Genomic DNA, 14,958 nt, shown 5'->3' on the forward strand with positions numbered 1-14,958 from the left:
TGGATACTACTAGATTTGACATTGATAATATCCTTTTGAATATAATTTGGCAAGATAAGATCCATGAGCTCACAATAGAGAAAATTCATATTATGGATATGAATTTGGTCCATATCTCTCCTAGTAAGGTAGATCATGTGGATCAGCCTTGAACTCAATCACAAACAAGAATATCTACTTTAGATTTTCATGTAGTAGTTCCTGAAAGCAATCTAGCTCCTGCAAGGGTTGTATGTCATTTTGATCCATACTATATCATATTCTCTGTATGCCTTTGTTTTGATTGATGGTCTTTACTATTGGTCATGAAACTATATGAGAGCGTTATGAAAATCCTAGAGCAACTCTATTAATGATTACTCTATGTGGTTCATTTTGAGGCAGAATGCTTTGGATGGACATAACTACACTCTTTAGATTAGTCTATTTTGGATAAGGCATTTTTCTATGGACTAAGGCTTCAAATATTGGTTATGGTATTGAAAATAGGACCCTTAAATAAGCTCATAAGAACCAACCCTTGCCTAGAGAAGAATAAAGTAGGAAGTCAGTATTCACCTACCTATCCACTTTCCCCAGCCTATATAAGAGGCTATTGAACTCTTAAGCATAGGCATAGGATGGCCTTGATTGGCAACCCAAAAGTAAAATCATAGAATGAGGGCTAAAAGAGTAAATCAATGCTAATGGCAATGGTGCAGTAATAGAAGGCAGTGGATTAGCCACAAATTATGGTAGATGGACTTCATGACACTACAAGCACCAAAAGCTATAAAAGGAGTAGTAAAGAAGCATTGTGTTCCTCTCCTCTCCCTTTGGTTTTCATCTCTTTTCTCCCTTTCTCTCGGTTCTCTATTTAGTTTCCAAGCTTACCATGCTCTAAGATACCTTTACATTATTTCTTTCATTGTACTACTACAATGGCAACCACGATTGTCTAGTCTATTATTATGTACTTTCTCTGAGGTATTACCCTCTGCAATGTACCCCATGCTCTAAGCATGTTATTACACACTGTAATACATTGTTGGAATATATGATCACCCTTTTTTTTCATTAAGTATTGTCTTGGTGATTAAATTGGTAGTTTTACTTTGATTATGCTATGATTGGCATATCTTCAATGCTAGCATACCCCTGTGTTGGGTCTAAGCATATTAAGGCTCTGCCATTCTATAGAGCTAGTACAATCTACTTGCACATGGCAACCAAAACTGAATTTTGGACCCAACTGCAAATGGCAACCACGTTGATCTTTCCCGCGTGCGTAGGTCTGCATGTGCATGCACTCTTTGGGTCTATTAGAGGACATCTAGCTTGTGTTCTAACAATAGTTTGGGTGTGAGCAATGGCATCAAATTCCTCCTCCTGAGGGTCCTTCATTCCTCAATGATGATGATTTTTAACCATAGCAATCCACTCCATAGCCCCACAAACAACTCTATTTCTAAACCTAAGGATGCATAACCTTGCCCACCAATTACTCCTATGATGCCTCTAAAGCTACCAAGGCGGCCATTTGTGTCAGCTAAATTCGTCGTGGTTTTACCCATTCTACCTAATGGTACTCTGGTCCAAACTTGGATGGATACCTAAGCACGGATTCCATTTCTAAATTTTTTTGGCTCATCAACCAAGGATCCAAATGCCTTTCTTAGGGACCAAATGCCTTTCTTAGGTAATTAAAGGTGGCATATATGCTCAGTTCTCCTACCCAAGTGGATCATGCCCACCATAAGGTGGTCGTATTCAAGTCATCAATGCAAAAAGAGGTAGCATCTTAGCTCATAACATAAAAAAACTAGCCAAGGTAGCATTGAGCACACAGTCCCACCACCTAAAGAGGATTGATGCTACCCAAAAGCTAGAGAGATTGCATAGACTCAAACAAGGTGATACCACTATCTAGCGCTATACCGATGTTCCGGTGCTACGTGTCTACCATTGCAAACCTGAGGGCAAAATTTTCTACCAAGTTTTTGAACTCTTAAGTCAGCATCATTATGAGTTTATTTTCCATTGTGTGTTTCTTTGTGTCTTTGCATCTACATGGAGCACGAGCACATGTAGTTAGGCTAGGCACAAATTCCTCAATGCATTCTTTTTTTTTTAGCATCGTTTGAATGATTGCATAGCATGGATTTTAATTTGCAAATAGCACAAGTGATTGGGCATGACATTCTCTTCCAAAGCATGTTCTTGATAGGGCACAATGCATGGAAAAACAGGTTTCTGACTCAAGAATTGAGGAAAAGATTGCAATATTGATCCTTTGTGACTTGTAATTCAGATGTTGCTAGTAAGAGGAGGCGATGGTAAAGCTGATGCATGTGACCACCACGAGTAATCTCTTGCAAGCTTGACCAGCAACATCCCAAACAGTGGCATAAATTCCTGTGATCATGTTCTACTTACTAATGTGCTACCTTGGGCAATTGAAAACATGCCCCCTACACATATTTTCATGATATCTTGAGATAGTAATTTGTAATTCTCCTCTACAAATTAAAGATGCTGAGGTACAATCTATTACTTACTTGTTAAACCCACAAAAGGATGTCTATAGCTCTTAGTAAAGTCTGGGAATGGCAAGATATCGCAAAAGGTGAAGGGATATGGAGTCAAACACATGCTCATGACATCACAATACTTCATGGAGATATGGCTCCAACAAATAATTACAAAATACAAGTTAGTGAAGCCAGTGTTGAAAAGATTGCCAGTAATGTTGAGATTGGATTAGTTCACAAAGTGCAACTCACCACTACTAAAGTCTTAAGTCATATTTTTTTCAGCAAAAAAAGACCTCAGTTTAGCTAAGATGGGTAGATAATTGAGATTACGAAATATCAATGATTGATATTATGGCTATCATAACTTTTGTAAAGTTTTAAGGTGTATGGAAAGCATAACGCTCAAAAAGTTAGGCATGATGACATAATCTATGACGCCAATCAGAGATGAATGATTTTTTTGGACACCTTAAACAAAGAAATCCAAACAAAATTTGGATCAAATCTTTTTTAGCTTTTTTGTAAGCTTTGCGAGACATCAAACAGTTATAAAAACAATGGAAAGAAGAAGGCTTAAGGGGAGGTCAATGAAGCCACTGTGAAATCAAAGGCAAAGAGCTCTACTGGTGGCGAAGGACAAGAAGAGAAAGGAACCATTCATCGATATCGACGAGCTCGGAGAGGCACACAGAAGATGACCTGCAGATGAAGACAGGTCGAAGAGACAGATCGAACAGGGAGATCAAAGAAGAGAGCCGAAGTCGACGACGATGCTGAAGATGAAGTCGACAACGGTAGCAGAAGAGAAGGACGTAAAGATGAAGACGACAAAGAGGAGGCGACAACTGAGGACGGCTAAAAGCGACAGCATGCGAAGGACAAGAAGTCGATGTAGAGCTCTGAGTCCGTAGCAGGATATACTCCTAACACTTCCAAGTTAGTCGTAGAAGAAGAACGAGGCCATAGCAAAGCCGAAGAGAAGTCGAATGCTAGAAGATGAAGGGATGGACGAGGAAGCTTATGAGAAGATGACAAGAAGTAAGTTACAATCAGTGACTTATAGCCAAAGTCGAAGGAGGAGACGAATCCGAAGACGTTGAAGGTGGCACAGACAAAGACTTATAGTTGAAGACGCTACTAGAACAACCGAAGAGAGGACGAGAAGACTGCAGAATGATGAGCAATGATGTTGCTGCAGAAAAAGAGGGACAAAGGTGAAGAAGGACGATGTTGCAATGTAGATGACGAAAAGAAGAATCTGACGAAGAAGTTGACGCAAAATAGGGAAATCATCGGCAAAGTCTACTGTGACGGAAGATCGGAGGATGATAGATGATTTTTTATGCTGAGAAGTGCTTAAAAATAGTCAAAATTTACGAATATCAAGGGAAGAATAGACTTTGTCGAAGGTGGCGGTGGCAATAAGTACGATTTTAAGCAGCAGGTCCCTAAAGCGCTAGTGCTAATTTTCATGGAAATCAAACGGTAGCAAATGGCCAAGCTGGTTTTCCTAGATGCAAAATGACGTCAGGAATCCAACACAAGTCTTAGATCTCCATTTCGAGGTCGTTTGATCCCCCATTTAATCCCCGCAAGTTTCAGGATTATGAAGCAGCTACTAGATCTGGAAGCCGAGAAGAGCATGAAGCCATCCGTCCAGATGGATCTCGATTCCGATGTCGTTTGCCCCTCCAAAAGCGAAAAAGTCACTTACCAAAAGTGTGAAACCAAAATGCATCAACTAGATAAGTTGATTAAGAGTTTAAAAGCACTTAACAAAGAGCTTAGGCATCAAATAGCCACGAAATGAAACGTTGGGGTGCCGGGGAGGGGGGGGGTCAGTTTCTTGCATCCCATTTTTCTCCCCCTCATCATGATTTTCTGATCAGGAGAATGGAGAGGAATGCTCCTAGGCCTAGGATGCTTCTATCCGTCGCCCTCCATTGCCACAAACAGATCGAAGAATGATGCACTGAGTCAAGAGATAAAAAACTTGTCTTTCTCTCTCCTCCCTCTCTCTCTAGCATAGAGGCAATTCATGTGCAAGAAATCAAGAAGAAGAGGGGCTGAAGAATGCTTGTCCGGCGGTGATCGGATTGCTTCAAGATGAAGTGGAGGCTGAGGAAAGAGGTTCAACACTGAAGAATGGTTGTTGGTCTGTCTGTGGGCTGCCCATAATAATTATTAAAAAAACCCGTAACACGCAAGACACACGCTATGCTTCAATTTTACAAAGAAATTTGATTGTTTTTGTTGTTTCATGATCCAAATGTTGTTCATATGCAATGAATTTTTGTTTGACCCTTTTTTGCATTATTTTTTAGGGCTGTAACTACAGAAATACAGAACCCATAATGATTTAGAGCCGTTATTAATTCTTTAAAATACATAAAATATCATTTTTAATGGAAATTAGTGGTTTTTTTCAATTTTGAGTTGGAGAAAAGGGGTGGAAATGAGACGAAATTAGAGAAAATGTTAAGTTTCAGTCAAAATGATAAGCCAATATAATAAACCAAAAAATACCTATTTTTCATGAATAATAAATAGAAAAAATTAGCAAAAATAGAGAAATTTGGGGTTTTCGCGCTCAAAAAATATGAAAAAATAAGATTTATGTGCACGAATGTTTGGCAAGGTTAAAGCATGAGAAGAGGCCTTAGTTTGGCCTCCTCTTTTGTGTTATAGTATGTGGTTATTGCTTTTTACATGAAAAAATGATACAAAACAACCATTTACGCCTATGCATCGCAGCAACACCTAAACGGTGAGGGGGGGAGGAAGTTTGTGCGACGATCTAATTGCTGAAAATATACAAATTCTAATTTTCCTCTTTGTGCATAGCATTTAGTGATCGTTCCATAATTAAATATAGGCGACTAGTAGCACAGAAGTTCCGGTGCTAGTCCCTAAAGCAGCACAGCACGTAATGCTTAGTTAAAATTCATCAAAGGGCTCTTTTCGCACCTCACATGGCTGGTTTTTTAATCATAAAATGGTTATGCACAATTTTCATACACCTTGCATCAAGCACGCCACGTGGTATCTCATGCAATGCATTGCAATTGATTGATAAACTTTGACCAACGCTGAGAGGACAGGAAACCCAAGTTGTAAATTAGATGGACGCTTCCGTTGGGGAAAGTTTTGTGAGACAAATAAAAATCTCTTGGAATGCTAAATTATGAAATAGTAGAGTTTTTTTCAAATGTTATATGTGTTAGCAACGCATCTTGGGGCGAATCCCCAAGGTGTAGGAGAGTCGTAGTGGAGCCACAGCAATCAGCGGAGAGGTGTTTCCCTATGTGTGTATTACGAGGCATTATGCCTATATGTTATGGGATCTCCCTCTGAGGAGAAGGGAAGGTGAACGTTGGACTACATATTGGATACAAACATGAAATCGTCATAAGCATTTAGTGCAAAGTGAGTTTTAGACACTCCTACCCCGTGAGGCTGCGTGGTGGGGTTGTCTTATCGTACGCATGAGGTCTGCCGGCTAGTGCCATAGCCAATGCCGGCCCATTTTAGGTCCCATCAGTGGTGTGTCGGTCGGGAGCTGCCTAAGAGGCGGTCTCTGAATCTAGGTTGTAAAGGGACCTAAGTTTATAATTTCCATTAGGAGTATGCTAAGCTAACCATAAAATGGGGTTTGTTCAAGGATGGAAAGCCTTGGCTTTCCCTATACAAAACTTATTGATGGACTTAGTTAGTTATCTAGAGCATGAGTCCTCTACATAAGATAATTTAGGTGATGAGAAGAGTAACCAGTTAGTGGTTACCCCATCCTCTAATGCGATGGCATGGGCCGAGGTTCGCCAGTCCTAGACCGGCAGACATTGACCAACTTGATAGTATAAGTTGTGTTAAGACCTCGAAATGAGTCAAGAAACCACCCTTAATTGCTGAGGACAACAATTCATTAAGCGGGGGTGAGTGTAAGGGTATGGGCTTTGTAGCTATACCATGGTGTTATCACCGAATGCACCTATGTAGGCAGTAGTTGTGACTCTAGGCTCTGCTTGGTTTCCATGCTACGTGTGATTCTCTATGCTCAGTGGTAAACCCTCATATGTGCGGCATCACGAGGGTGTAGTCCTAGGATGTGCCTCAATGTAATCCCTTTTTTATATCATGAATACAAAGATTCCTTATTGATATATCTTGTGTGTCATTTTGCTGTGCCTTTTATGCCTCATAACAAGTTTTACCATGAAGTCCCGTGAAGGTGCACAAGTGTAAGGATATGGGATTTGTAGCTATACCATGGTGTTATCACCGAATGCACCTATATAGGGAGTAGTTGTGACTCTAGGCTCTGCTTGGTTTCCACGCTACGTGTGATTCCCTATGCTCAATGGTGAACCCTCATATATGCGGCGTCACGAGGTTGTGGTCATGAGATGTGCCTCAATGTAGTCCCTTTTTTATATCATGAATACAAAGATTCCTTATTGATATATCTTGTGTGCCATTCCGTTGTGCCTTTTGTGCCTCATAACAGGTTTTACCATGAAGTCTCGTGAAGGTGCATAACCGGGGGAGAGGGGGTGTGGGGGGGTTAGTGGCATTGCATTCTTTCTTTAGCATTCAATTCCAGCAAGAAGATAATTTAAAGTATCCCTTGGGAAATTTGTCTCAGGGCAACATAGACCCAATAGATCTATCTGTACATCTCCATTTAAATTCTTTTTAAATTATCTCTTCTCTTTCTTTATATAATAAATTCCATTAATATTATTAATTAGTAAACATTCAAAAAAATTCAACTAACATTCCACAAACCCATAAACTCTAATTTTCTCTTTGAAAACATTTCTCTTGTCCCATATGGTATAACTTAATACTTTGTTAACACTCTTAATTTTCATACAGTTAAAAACACCATATTTTATATTAATAATATTTCAAAGTAATAGCATCAAATTAATTTTCTTTTTCTCTAATCCCAAAAAAAATCCATAAAACATCCGAAACCATATTCTCAGTTTTTCTATAAAATATCCTAATTTTTGTTGAGTTAAAAATATGATTTTAATCAATAAATACTGTAATTTTCATCTAAAATAATAGTTTTTGATTTTTAAGACAAATTAAACATCTTTTAACAAATTAAAAAAATTAAATACTTTTAATAGTATATAATTTATTATAAAAATATTCCATATCATGATTGTTTAGCCAAATATTTTATAAAATTTTATCTTTACCATTTTTAAATCATTTTTTGTTGTTTTTTTTTTTAAATATAAAATCAAACCTACATAAATACTAACAACTATTTAGATTAAAAATGAGATTCAAATAAATTTTATAAAAATTATAAACTAAAGAAATATTTATGTTGAATCGCTTATTTCTATTAAACGAGTTAAGGCACTTACGTAAAGAACAAGAATCACAATTACACTTTTGGAAACTATGTCCCCTGCAATCGCGACCAAGATCTACCTTCTGCCCAGTCGTTTCGCACACGAGATCATTCTTTTTACTTCATCGCCTTCTTGGCTAATTGATTGACTTATGACGATAGGAATGGCCTTTAAGATCTTAAAGCTATTGAGCTTTAATTAAGAGCTTTAAACCCATGGCTATGGCTTCTTCATAGTCAACGACCAAATGAGGAGAAGATAACTAATTTCATATCTTGCCCATCTCTCCACCAAACTGCACGCTCCAAACCTGTAATCTCAATTTGGGAGACATGGCAATGATCATGTAGGAGACATGAGTTTCAATTCTCTCCTCTTTGTCCTTTCCAAGTACATTTCTTTGTCCATTTCCTAGATTTGGTTGGCTTGAAAATCCGCCGCCTCTCTCCCTCTCTTCAATGATGGCGCCAAGGAATATGGCACCCTTTCCATCATGTTCCTTCTCTCTCTCTCTCTCTCTCTCTCTCTCTCTCTCTCTCTCTCTCTCTCTCCAATGCTACAGCGGTTATGCTAATTCAAGAACTGATCTATGGCATAAAATGCCCTACTTCGACTAATTACTATCAAATCAAAGACCAATGATACTACTACTCCAACAATTCAATAGCGTGAAGTTATGAGACAGTGTTGTTGTAGCCTAAGGCATTTAAAGGTGCAATTTCAAAAACTCCAACCTTCTGCTTCAAAAGCACAGAAGTGCAAAGCTGATGCCCCATCCATGAATCAAATCCTTCTGAATCAAATATCAAACACATTTCCATGCATTTCTTGAAAACATAAGAGCCATTATCTCGACAAACCCCCTACATGGAGGCTTATTTGGATCTTTGCATCGGCCAGAGCTTTCTTGGTCACTCTATGAATTTCTAAAAAAAATTAAGCGCATTGTCATTCTCCAGGTCACCTTATGACTTGGCTCTGAAGTGAGTTGAGATATCTCAAGGCCATACTTTTTAACAAGTTCTATATACATTTTAGCATCAAAGTTATTGACACCGAGGTCTTCATCCCATATCAAAATGTACTCATACATACGGGGCCACTACATCAGGAAGTAGAAACCATTTTGCAGACCACCATTTTGACTGTTTTGTTGCATATTAAATTGCTTGGACTTGCATGCTTTCTAAATTCAAATGGAGTTGATTGTTATGACACATTCATGCATCTTATGGCTCACAAAGAAGCAATACAAATCTTTGACATGAAAAGTTTGTCATTAAACTTAAATTTGTACTTCTCCATTGTGTTTACAAAAAAACCATCATATGTGGAGTACCCAGAGTAACTTAAAGCTAAACTTACTCCAAAGTAACTAAAAGCCAAACTTCATTGAAGGCATCTAACTCAAAAAACTCCCAATATCCATTGGTCTTCTTCCAATGCCTATATTAAAGGCCTGTGTACAATATTTACTTTAAGTACACGATATAACCACCATCAAATTCACATAGTGCAATGAAGCATGTCACCTTTGTGTAGATCTTCACGTTTCTCTTGCATTCCAAATGCAATCCACGTCGGTCTTGTTAAACTTTGTATACACCCTAGCTTTGGACTAGATTAATAATTAAGTATCATTCTCATTCACCTCCCTACTTCACAAATATTTTCCTTGTTGATCATTGCACTTCAAGCAAACCACAAGCATGCTATGGCCAAAAAAAGTAACTTCCAACAATTCAACCCTCTTTCAAATAGCATTCCTTATCTACCTACAATCCCGTCCATCAACAAAGCTAGTAGCAACACATAAAATACCTTCATTTTTTAGGATACTACATGCACATACAACAATTCGAGCTCATTAAAAGCCCAAGTCAAACACAATAATGGCACATGGATTAGCTTGATCATCTCAAATCGCCAATCAAATTGACCTATGCATAACATGACTTTTAATTTCTATAACCTTGTGAGTGAAGATTTAAATACCTAACCAACTCATTTGGTAAACAATATAATATTTCCAGCTTAACCTCAATGGGCCAAGTGTGGAGCACCTACGAAGGGAGAGATGGATCAATCAAAGTAGGTAAGAAATGACTAAATTAAACTATGAGCACATGCACATAAAGACCTGGATATGAATGACTATTAAGGGGCTTAAAAGTCCCATCCCTTGCACACATCTAAAACACCAAATGTTCTAAACTCTCAGACCGTTTTCTCGAAAGTGAACATCAATGTTCCACAACCCCAGGCCATGTATTTACAAACTAGAATACATACCAAATTGAGTGCTCTTGCATGGGATCCTATAAGTCCTAGATCCCAAAATTTTATCACAATCCATACTATGTCCTTATTAAAAAAAACAAAACAATCCTTGTTTTAGTTTACAAATTCAGTGGGAAAAGAAAGGAGCTAATGCCAATGCTTTCTTGTTTCAAAACAGAGTAGAAAATCAAATCACACCAGCTGATGCCAATACTACTACAAGAACACACCTAATTCCATGGGCAAGCAAAAAGAAACTGACAAGACATGAGATTTCCTGCATTCCCTTCGCTAGGTGACTTGTCACTATTCCTTAATTATCTCAATAGATTGAGTTCCACTAGTAATCTTAAGTAGCCCCATCACTACTACAATAAGTACTAGAATAATATGCAAACTTGCCCTCTCAAATCACTTACTTAAATTATGCACACTTGTCTTTTCAAATCACACTTCGAGTATGAATTTCTTCTTTAACTCTAAATTACATATTTTTGCAAACAAATGCCTATGCCAATATGTTACTTACTGTACTTACAATTTTAATAATCACATAGCCAGTATGTCCGAGGCAAGAGGTAAAAATAAGAAGGATGGGATAAACTTCTCCAACTCTAAACTGAATTTTTTGAAAGCAGATCCCTACACTGGAATAGGGTAAGGGGACCGATTAAATTATGGGTGGGCCCCAATCCTGCAGCACAGAAACTACCTATTTTGTGTCATCAAGTAGCCAGTTCTGTTACGCATTTGCTCCTATTAACAAGTGTGCTCGTATTTCAGAGCGTTCAATTTTCAGGACATCCATAGCAGTCCCTTTGTGTAAGTACTAGAGAAGCCTGAAACAGCTTCCCAAAGTTCCCCTTTTCAACAAAACAATTCATATTCCTCGTTCAGTCGAATCTCAACCAGCAAAACATACATAACCAAGATGGTGTGCAACTTCCCATAAACCTCCTTCCATGGGTTCCACAGAAAACTTCAGTTCACCATCCAATGAATATCTTAGTAACCAATTTAAAAACGTAAAAATACAATCTCAACTACCTACAACAATACAGCCTTTTATTTTTTAATTTTAATTTATTCTTGATTTTGATCGAAAGAAGGCTGCTCGAATTAAAATGATTGCCACTCAAAATTATTTTTTCAAAGATCAAAATCCCTAAGCAAGCTGATAGCAGCCATTAAAAAATATTTACAGGGGACAGTCGAGACTAAACACGAAGTTTCAATGATGTACAGCATTATCAACAGGCCTACCCAAACATCAGTAACTACTTACATAAGTAGACCATTAATTTAGCTCCATAAATTTACAGACCCATTTTGTACATAGTTGTGCCATTTACATTTGGCCCCACTAATTTCTTTGCAACCCACTTTCTGCCTGGCATTTTCTCAATGCAGCACAAAAGCCATAGGACAAGGGTTTACCAACACTACGAATGACATCTGCAAAAATTAGAGCCTTTCATTTCTGTACAAATAGTATGCAATTGCAACAGTTGCTGCAGCTCCTGTGACAGCCAAAGCTGCCAGTGTGTCCTCCCTTTCCCAAAAGTCAAACCACCATGAGGCTTGCCACCATTGAGGACTCGAGTAGTGTCTCTTAGAGTAGGCAATAGCATCAAGATGTTTTCTTTCAATCTTCCTCCCCTCAACCTTGACGTAACCATCTATACTGACACTGTTACCATTGTTTGTTTGCCTCACAACCTGCTCCCTGGCTTGCCCATCCTCAATTCTAAAAGAAAGCACTTCATCAGCATGCCCAACTAGATTTTGCATAGTCTGTTCCTCTGGATTATTTGTCTGGCCACAACAACTGCAACAAACAGGATACTATAAGCTACTTTACAACCTGCAAAGGCATTATAATCATTGCTGCAATGAAAAAAGGCACCCAAAAAGAGTCCATGCAGCACCTGCTCTGCGGGGAAGCCAAGAACCCTCGGTCCAAAAGTTCATCCAAAACATTGCTGACATCATCTGGGGTAACATATCCATAGCTGAAACAAAGCCATGCAGTTGGAAACAGCCAAGCCCCACTTATTAACTGAAGCTGCAACTGAACACAAAATCAAAGCAGTAAACCACCTGTCACATAAAGAAATGCCTACCAGTGGCTTGAGACTGCACCAGTCGCATTAGAGCCATAACAAATAAAATTTGCTGCATACTTGGGGCCCCCCACATGAGAACATGGTTTTACAGCTACATAAGTAGTGAGACCTCGAGCAGATAGCTCATCTCTGAACTTCTTAATGACAACAGGGCCCAAAATACCACATTGAATATCATGACTCTGATGTGCACACACAAAGATATGCATGCCACACAGCCTCTCTGGCCTTCCTGGTACCCATTCTCGGTTATGTACTAGGACTTCTTCCACAAAGGCATCCACATCAAAATGAGTTAATCCCCTAAAACAAAACCAAACAGTAAACAAACTAAGTTGGAAATGCCACACTTGCAATTATGGAACAAGAAACTAGGTACAAGCCAACTGCATCAAACAGACTTCACCTGTATCGAACAAAGTCTGGAAATATCAGTACATCCCCATTGGAGGAATCAGTGCCATCGCGACCCTCGCAAATAGTTAATCGAGTCTGATAAAGACAATTTCCATACAGTTAATCTCTACCTGATTGGAGGTCAAAACAACATGCTTCAAAAACAAAGACGTACAGATCATCCAAGTGTTCAAGCCCTTACTTTCATAGACATGTCCTTCTTCCTTGCTTTGATTGCAGCTGCAAGAAACCGTGGAAGCCGATCAAACTCGGCAGCATCCACAACAGGAGGCCAGCTCTGAGGCTCTTTGAAGCACAGGAAAACATGCCGTTCAACGAGTGGAAGGCTGCAGAAGGGAGAGGAGGTGCTTACGTTTTTAGAGCAGGGCTCGAGAGGTTTCATCCCAAAGCTGTCAAGGAAGTCATCCCCGTTGATTGGGAAGATTGGAGCTGCAGAGTAAGGAACCAAGCAGGTGGGGGGAATGCAAGGAGGGGAGTAGTCTGTATTCAGGCTTCCAGATCCAAGGGATTCAAAGCTCCCGGGTCCATGAAAAGGAGGAGCAGATGCCATGGCATGCAGGAATCAGGGCGAGCAAACACACAATCAGCAGAATTTCAAATCTGTGAGATATAGGACACGTCGTTGGAAATGAGAACCGAGTGGAAGAAGGGGGTCAAGGAGGGAGAGGAAATGGTCTGGTGAAGGTCGCCATGGCTAGAGTTTTTGACAAGTGATGGGGATGCTTGAAACTACACGGACGGAGGATGAATGCTGCAAAAGAGAAGCTCCTCCTGCCTGAGTGAAATCTTGTTGTCAACCGATGAAGTTCACACAAGCCTTTGCCGAAGCCGCAGCAGCATACCTTTGTAGCCACACAAGGATGCGTATCCAGATTTGCTATACCTCAGCAACAGCTTTGTTCTTGGAACAGCAGAATACTGTTTGGAATAAGAACGGCTGGTACCACAGCCAAAGCTTCTCTTATCTTCGTGAACGGCAGAATACTGTTAGTGCGTATGTGCACGTGTGAATTTTTTGAGTATTACCTCAGGTAATTGCACGCGGTTAAGACACCTCGAAGGAGCACAGATCCGAAACCCTAAATTTCAGACGCGTCTCCACCCAGGGGAGCCAGAGAAGCCTTGGCAAAGCGGGACCTTTAAAGATATAACAGGAGATCAGGAAGAAGAAAAACCTACTCGTTACCAGAAAGCGCTTCCGCTCTCATAAATCTTTTTCTCTCTCTTTCTCTGCCTTCCGCCTTTCCTCTCACACAGTCGGATCGCCTTCTTCTCCAAGAACACTCTCTCGTCACCGGATCGTCCTGTGGCACCGTGCCATGGCTGGCGCTTTGTCCTTTCAGGTTGCATTCAAAAACGGATGCCGCGGAAAAGCTCGGCAGGGGAACAAAGCGGTCTCCATTCCGTCTCTCCTTACAAATGCTTTGTTGCGGAAGCCAAAAGGAACTCCTGTATGGCATGCAAATGTGTCTGTGCCCGCGTGTGTGTGTGTGTGTGTGTGTGTGTGTGAGTAAAGAGGGGCTAAACGCGCGAAGTCCAAGCCGCCATAGCCACACAAGAAGAAGAAAGAGGAAGAGCACACTCGAAAAAAAATGCAGGAGAAGTGAGTTTTTACTATCTTAGTGCCCCAAAAAGGGTTTTCTGAGATTTTCTGGCGTTAACCTACACCCACAAGCACCCCCATGTAGAGTGAAAAAAGAGACACACACACACATAAAAGGGCACACATTTGGTTTGCCTGCCCCCTCACCTAGGGATGTCGACGCCCAAGGTAGGCACGGTATAGTTCTCCTCACCACTAGAAACCCAAATTTCAGGTCAATCCTAGTGGGTTCATCGGTCGCAAACGTTCCATTGCGAAGCGGATTCAAGAAACCCTAGGCGGCAAACCCCGTAACATTCCATGGGAGTGCCAGGCAATGTCGCTTAGATTTGTCTCTCAATGGACCGCTAAAAACATGCCTGGACAACCGACTCGCGAAAATCCAAGGTTTAGTGTCTGGTTTGGCCTTCCCTTATAACTATGGTGTCTCCAAAGGAATGGAAAATACCCCTCTCACTGTAAATAACTTGCTTCTCTTAATATAACCTTACTTAATTTTTGGAGAAAAAATGTCAATTTTGGAAAATATGATGTTTAAAATATCTTTCAATGCAACATAATACTCCAATATAATACATATAATGTTGATGACGGCCTCAACATCCTTGTATGGGTGGGCAATATTGTATGTATTATACTCAAAGATA

General features: G+C 39.8%; 1 protein-coding gene across 2 annotated transcripts; it reads right to left on the reverse strand.

The window, feature by feature from the left end:
• Positions 1–11,289: 11,289 nt before the first annotated feature.
• On the reverse strand, positions 11,290–14,366 carry LOC148024664 (uncharacterized). Of its 2 annotated transcripts, XM_087694306.1 has the most exons (6): positions 13,735–14,366; positions 12,890–13,645; positions 12,698–12,783; positions 12,289–12,594; positions 12,094–12,177; positions 11,290–11,993 (listed from the first exon to the last, which is right to left on the reverse strand). In XM_087694306.1, the coding sequence occupies exons 2-6, from the start codon at positions 13,256–13,258 to the stop codon at positions 11,630–11,632; spliced, it is 1,209 nt and encodes a 402-aa protein (XP_087550432.1). In that variant the 5' UTR covers positions 13,259–13,645; positions 13,735–14,366; the 3' UTR covers positions 11,290–11,629. The 2 variants fall into 2 exon arrangements, with proteins under 2 accessions (XP_087550432.1, XP_087550431.1); XM_087694305.1 differs by having other exon boundaries at positions 12,890–14,366.
• Positions 14,367–14,958: the final 592 nt, after the last annotated feature.

This window comes from Lygodium microphyllum, chromosome 15 (genome assembly GCF_053477565.2).
Source record: "Lygodium microphyllum isolate KBCC chromosome 15, Lygodium_microphyllum_v1.1.10, whole genome shotgun sequence".
NCBI classification, from domain to species: Eukaryota; Viridiplantae; Streptophyta; class Polypodiopsida; order Schizaeales; family Lygodiaceae; genus Lygodium; species Lygodium microphyllum.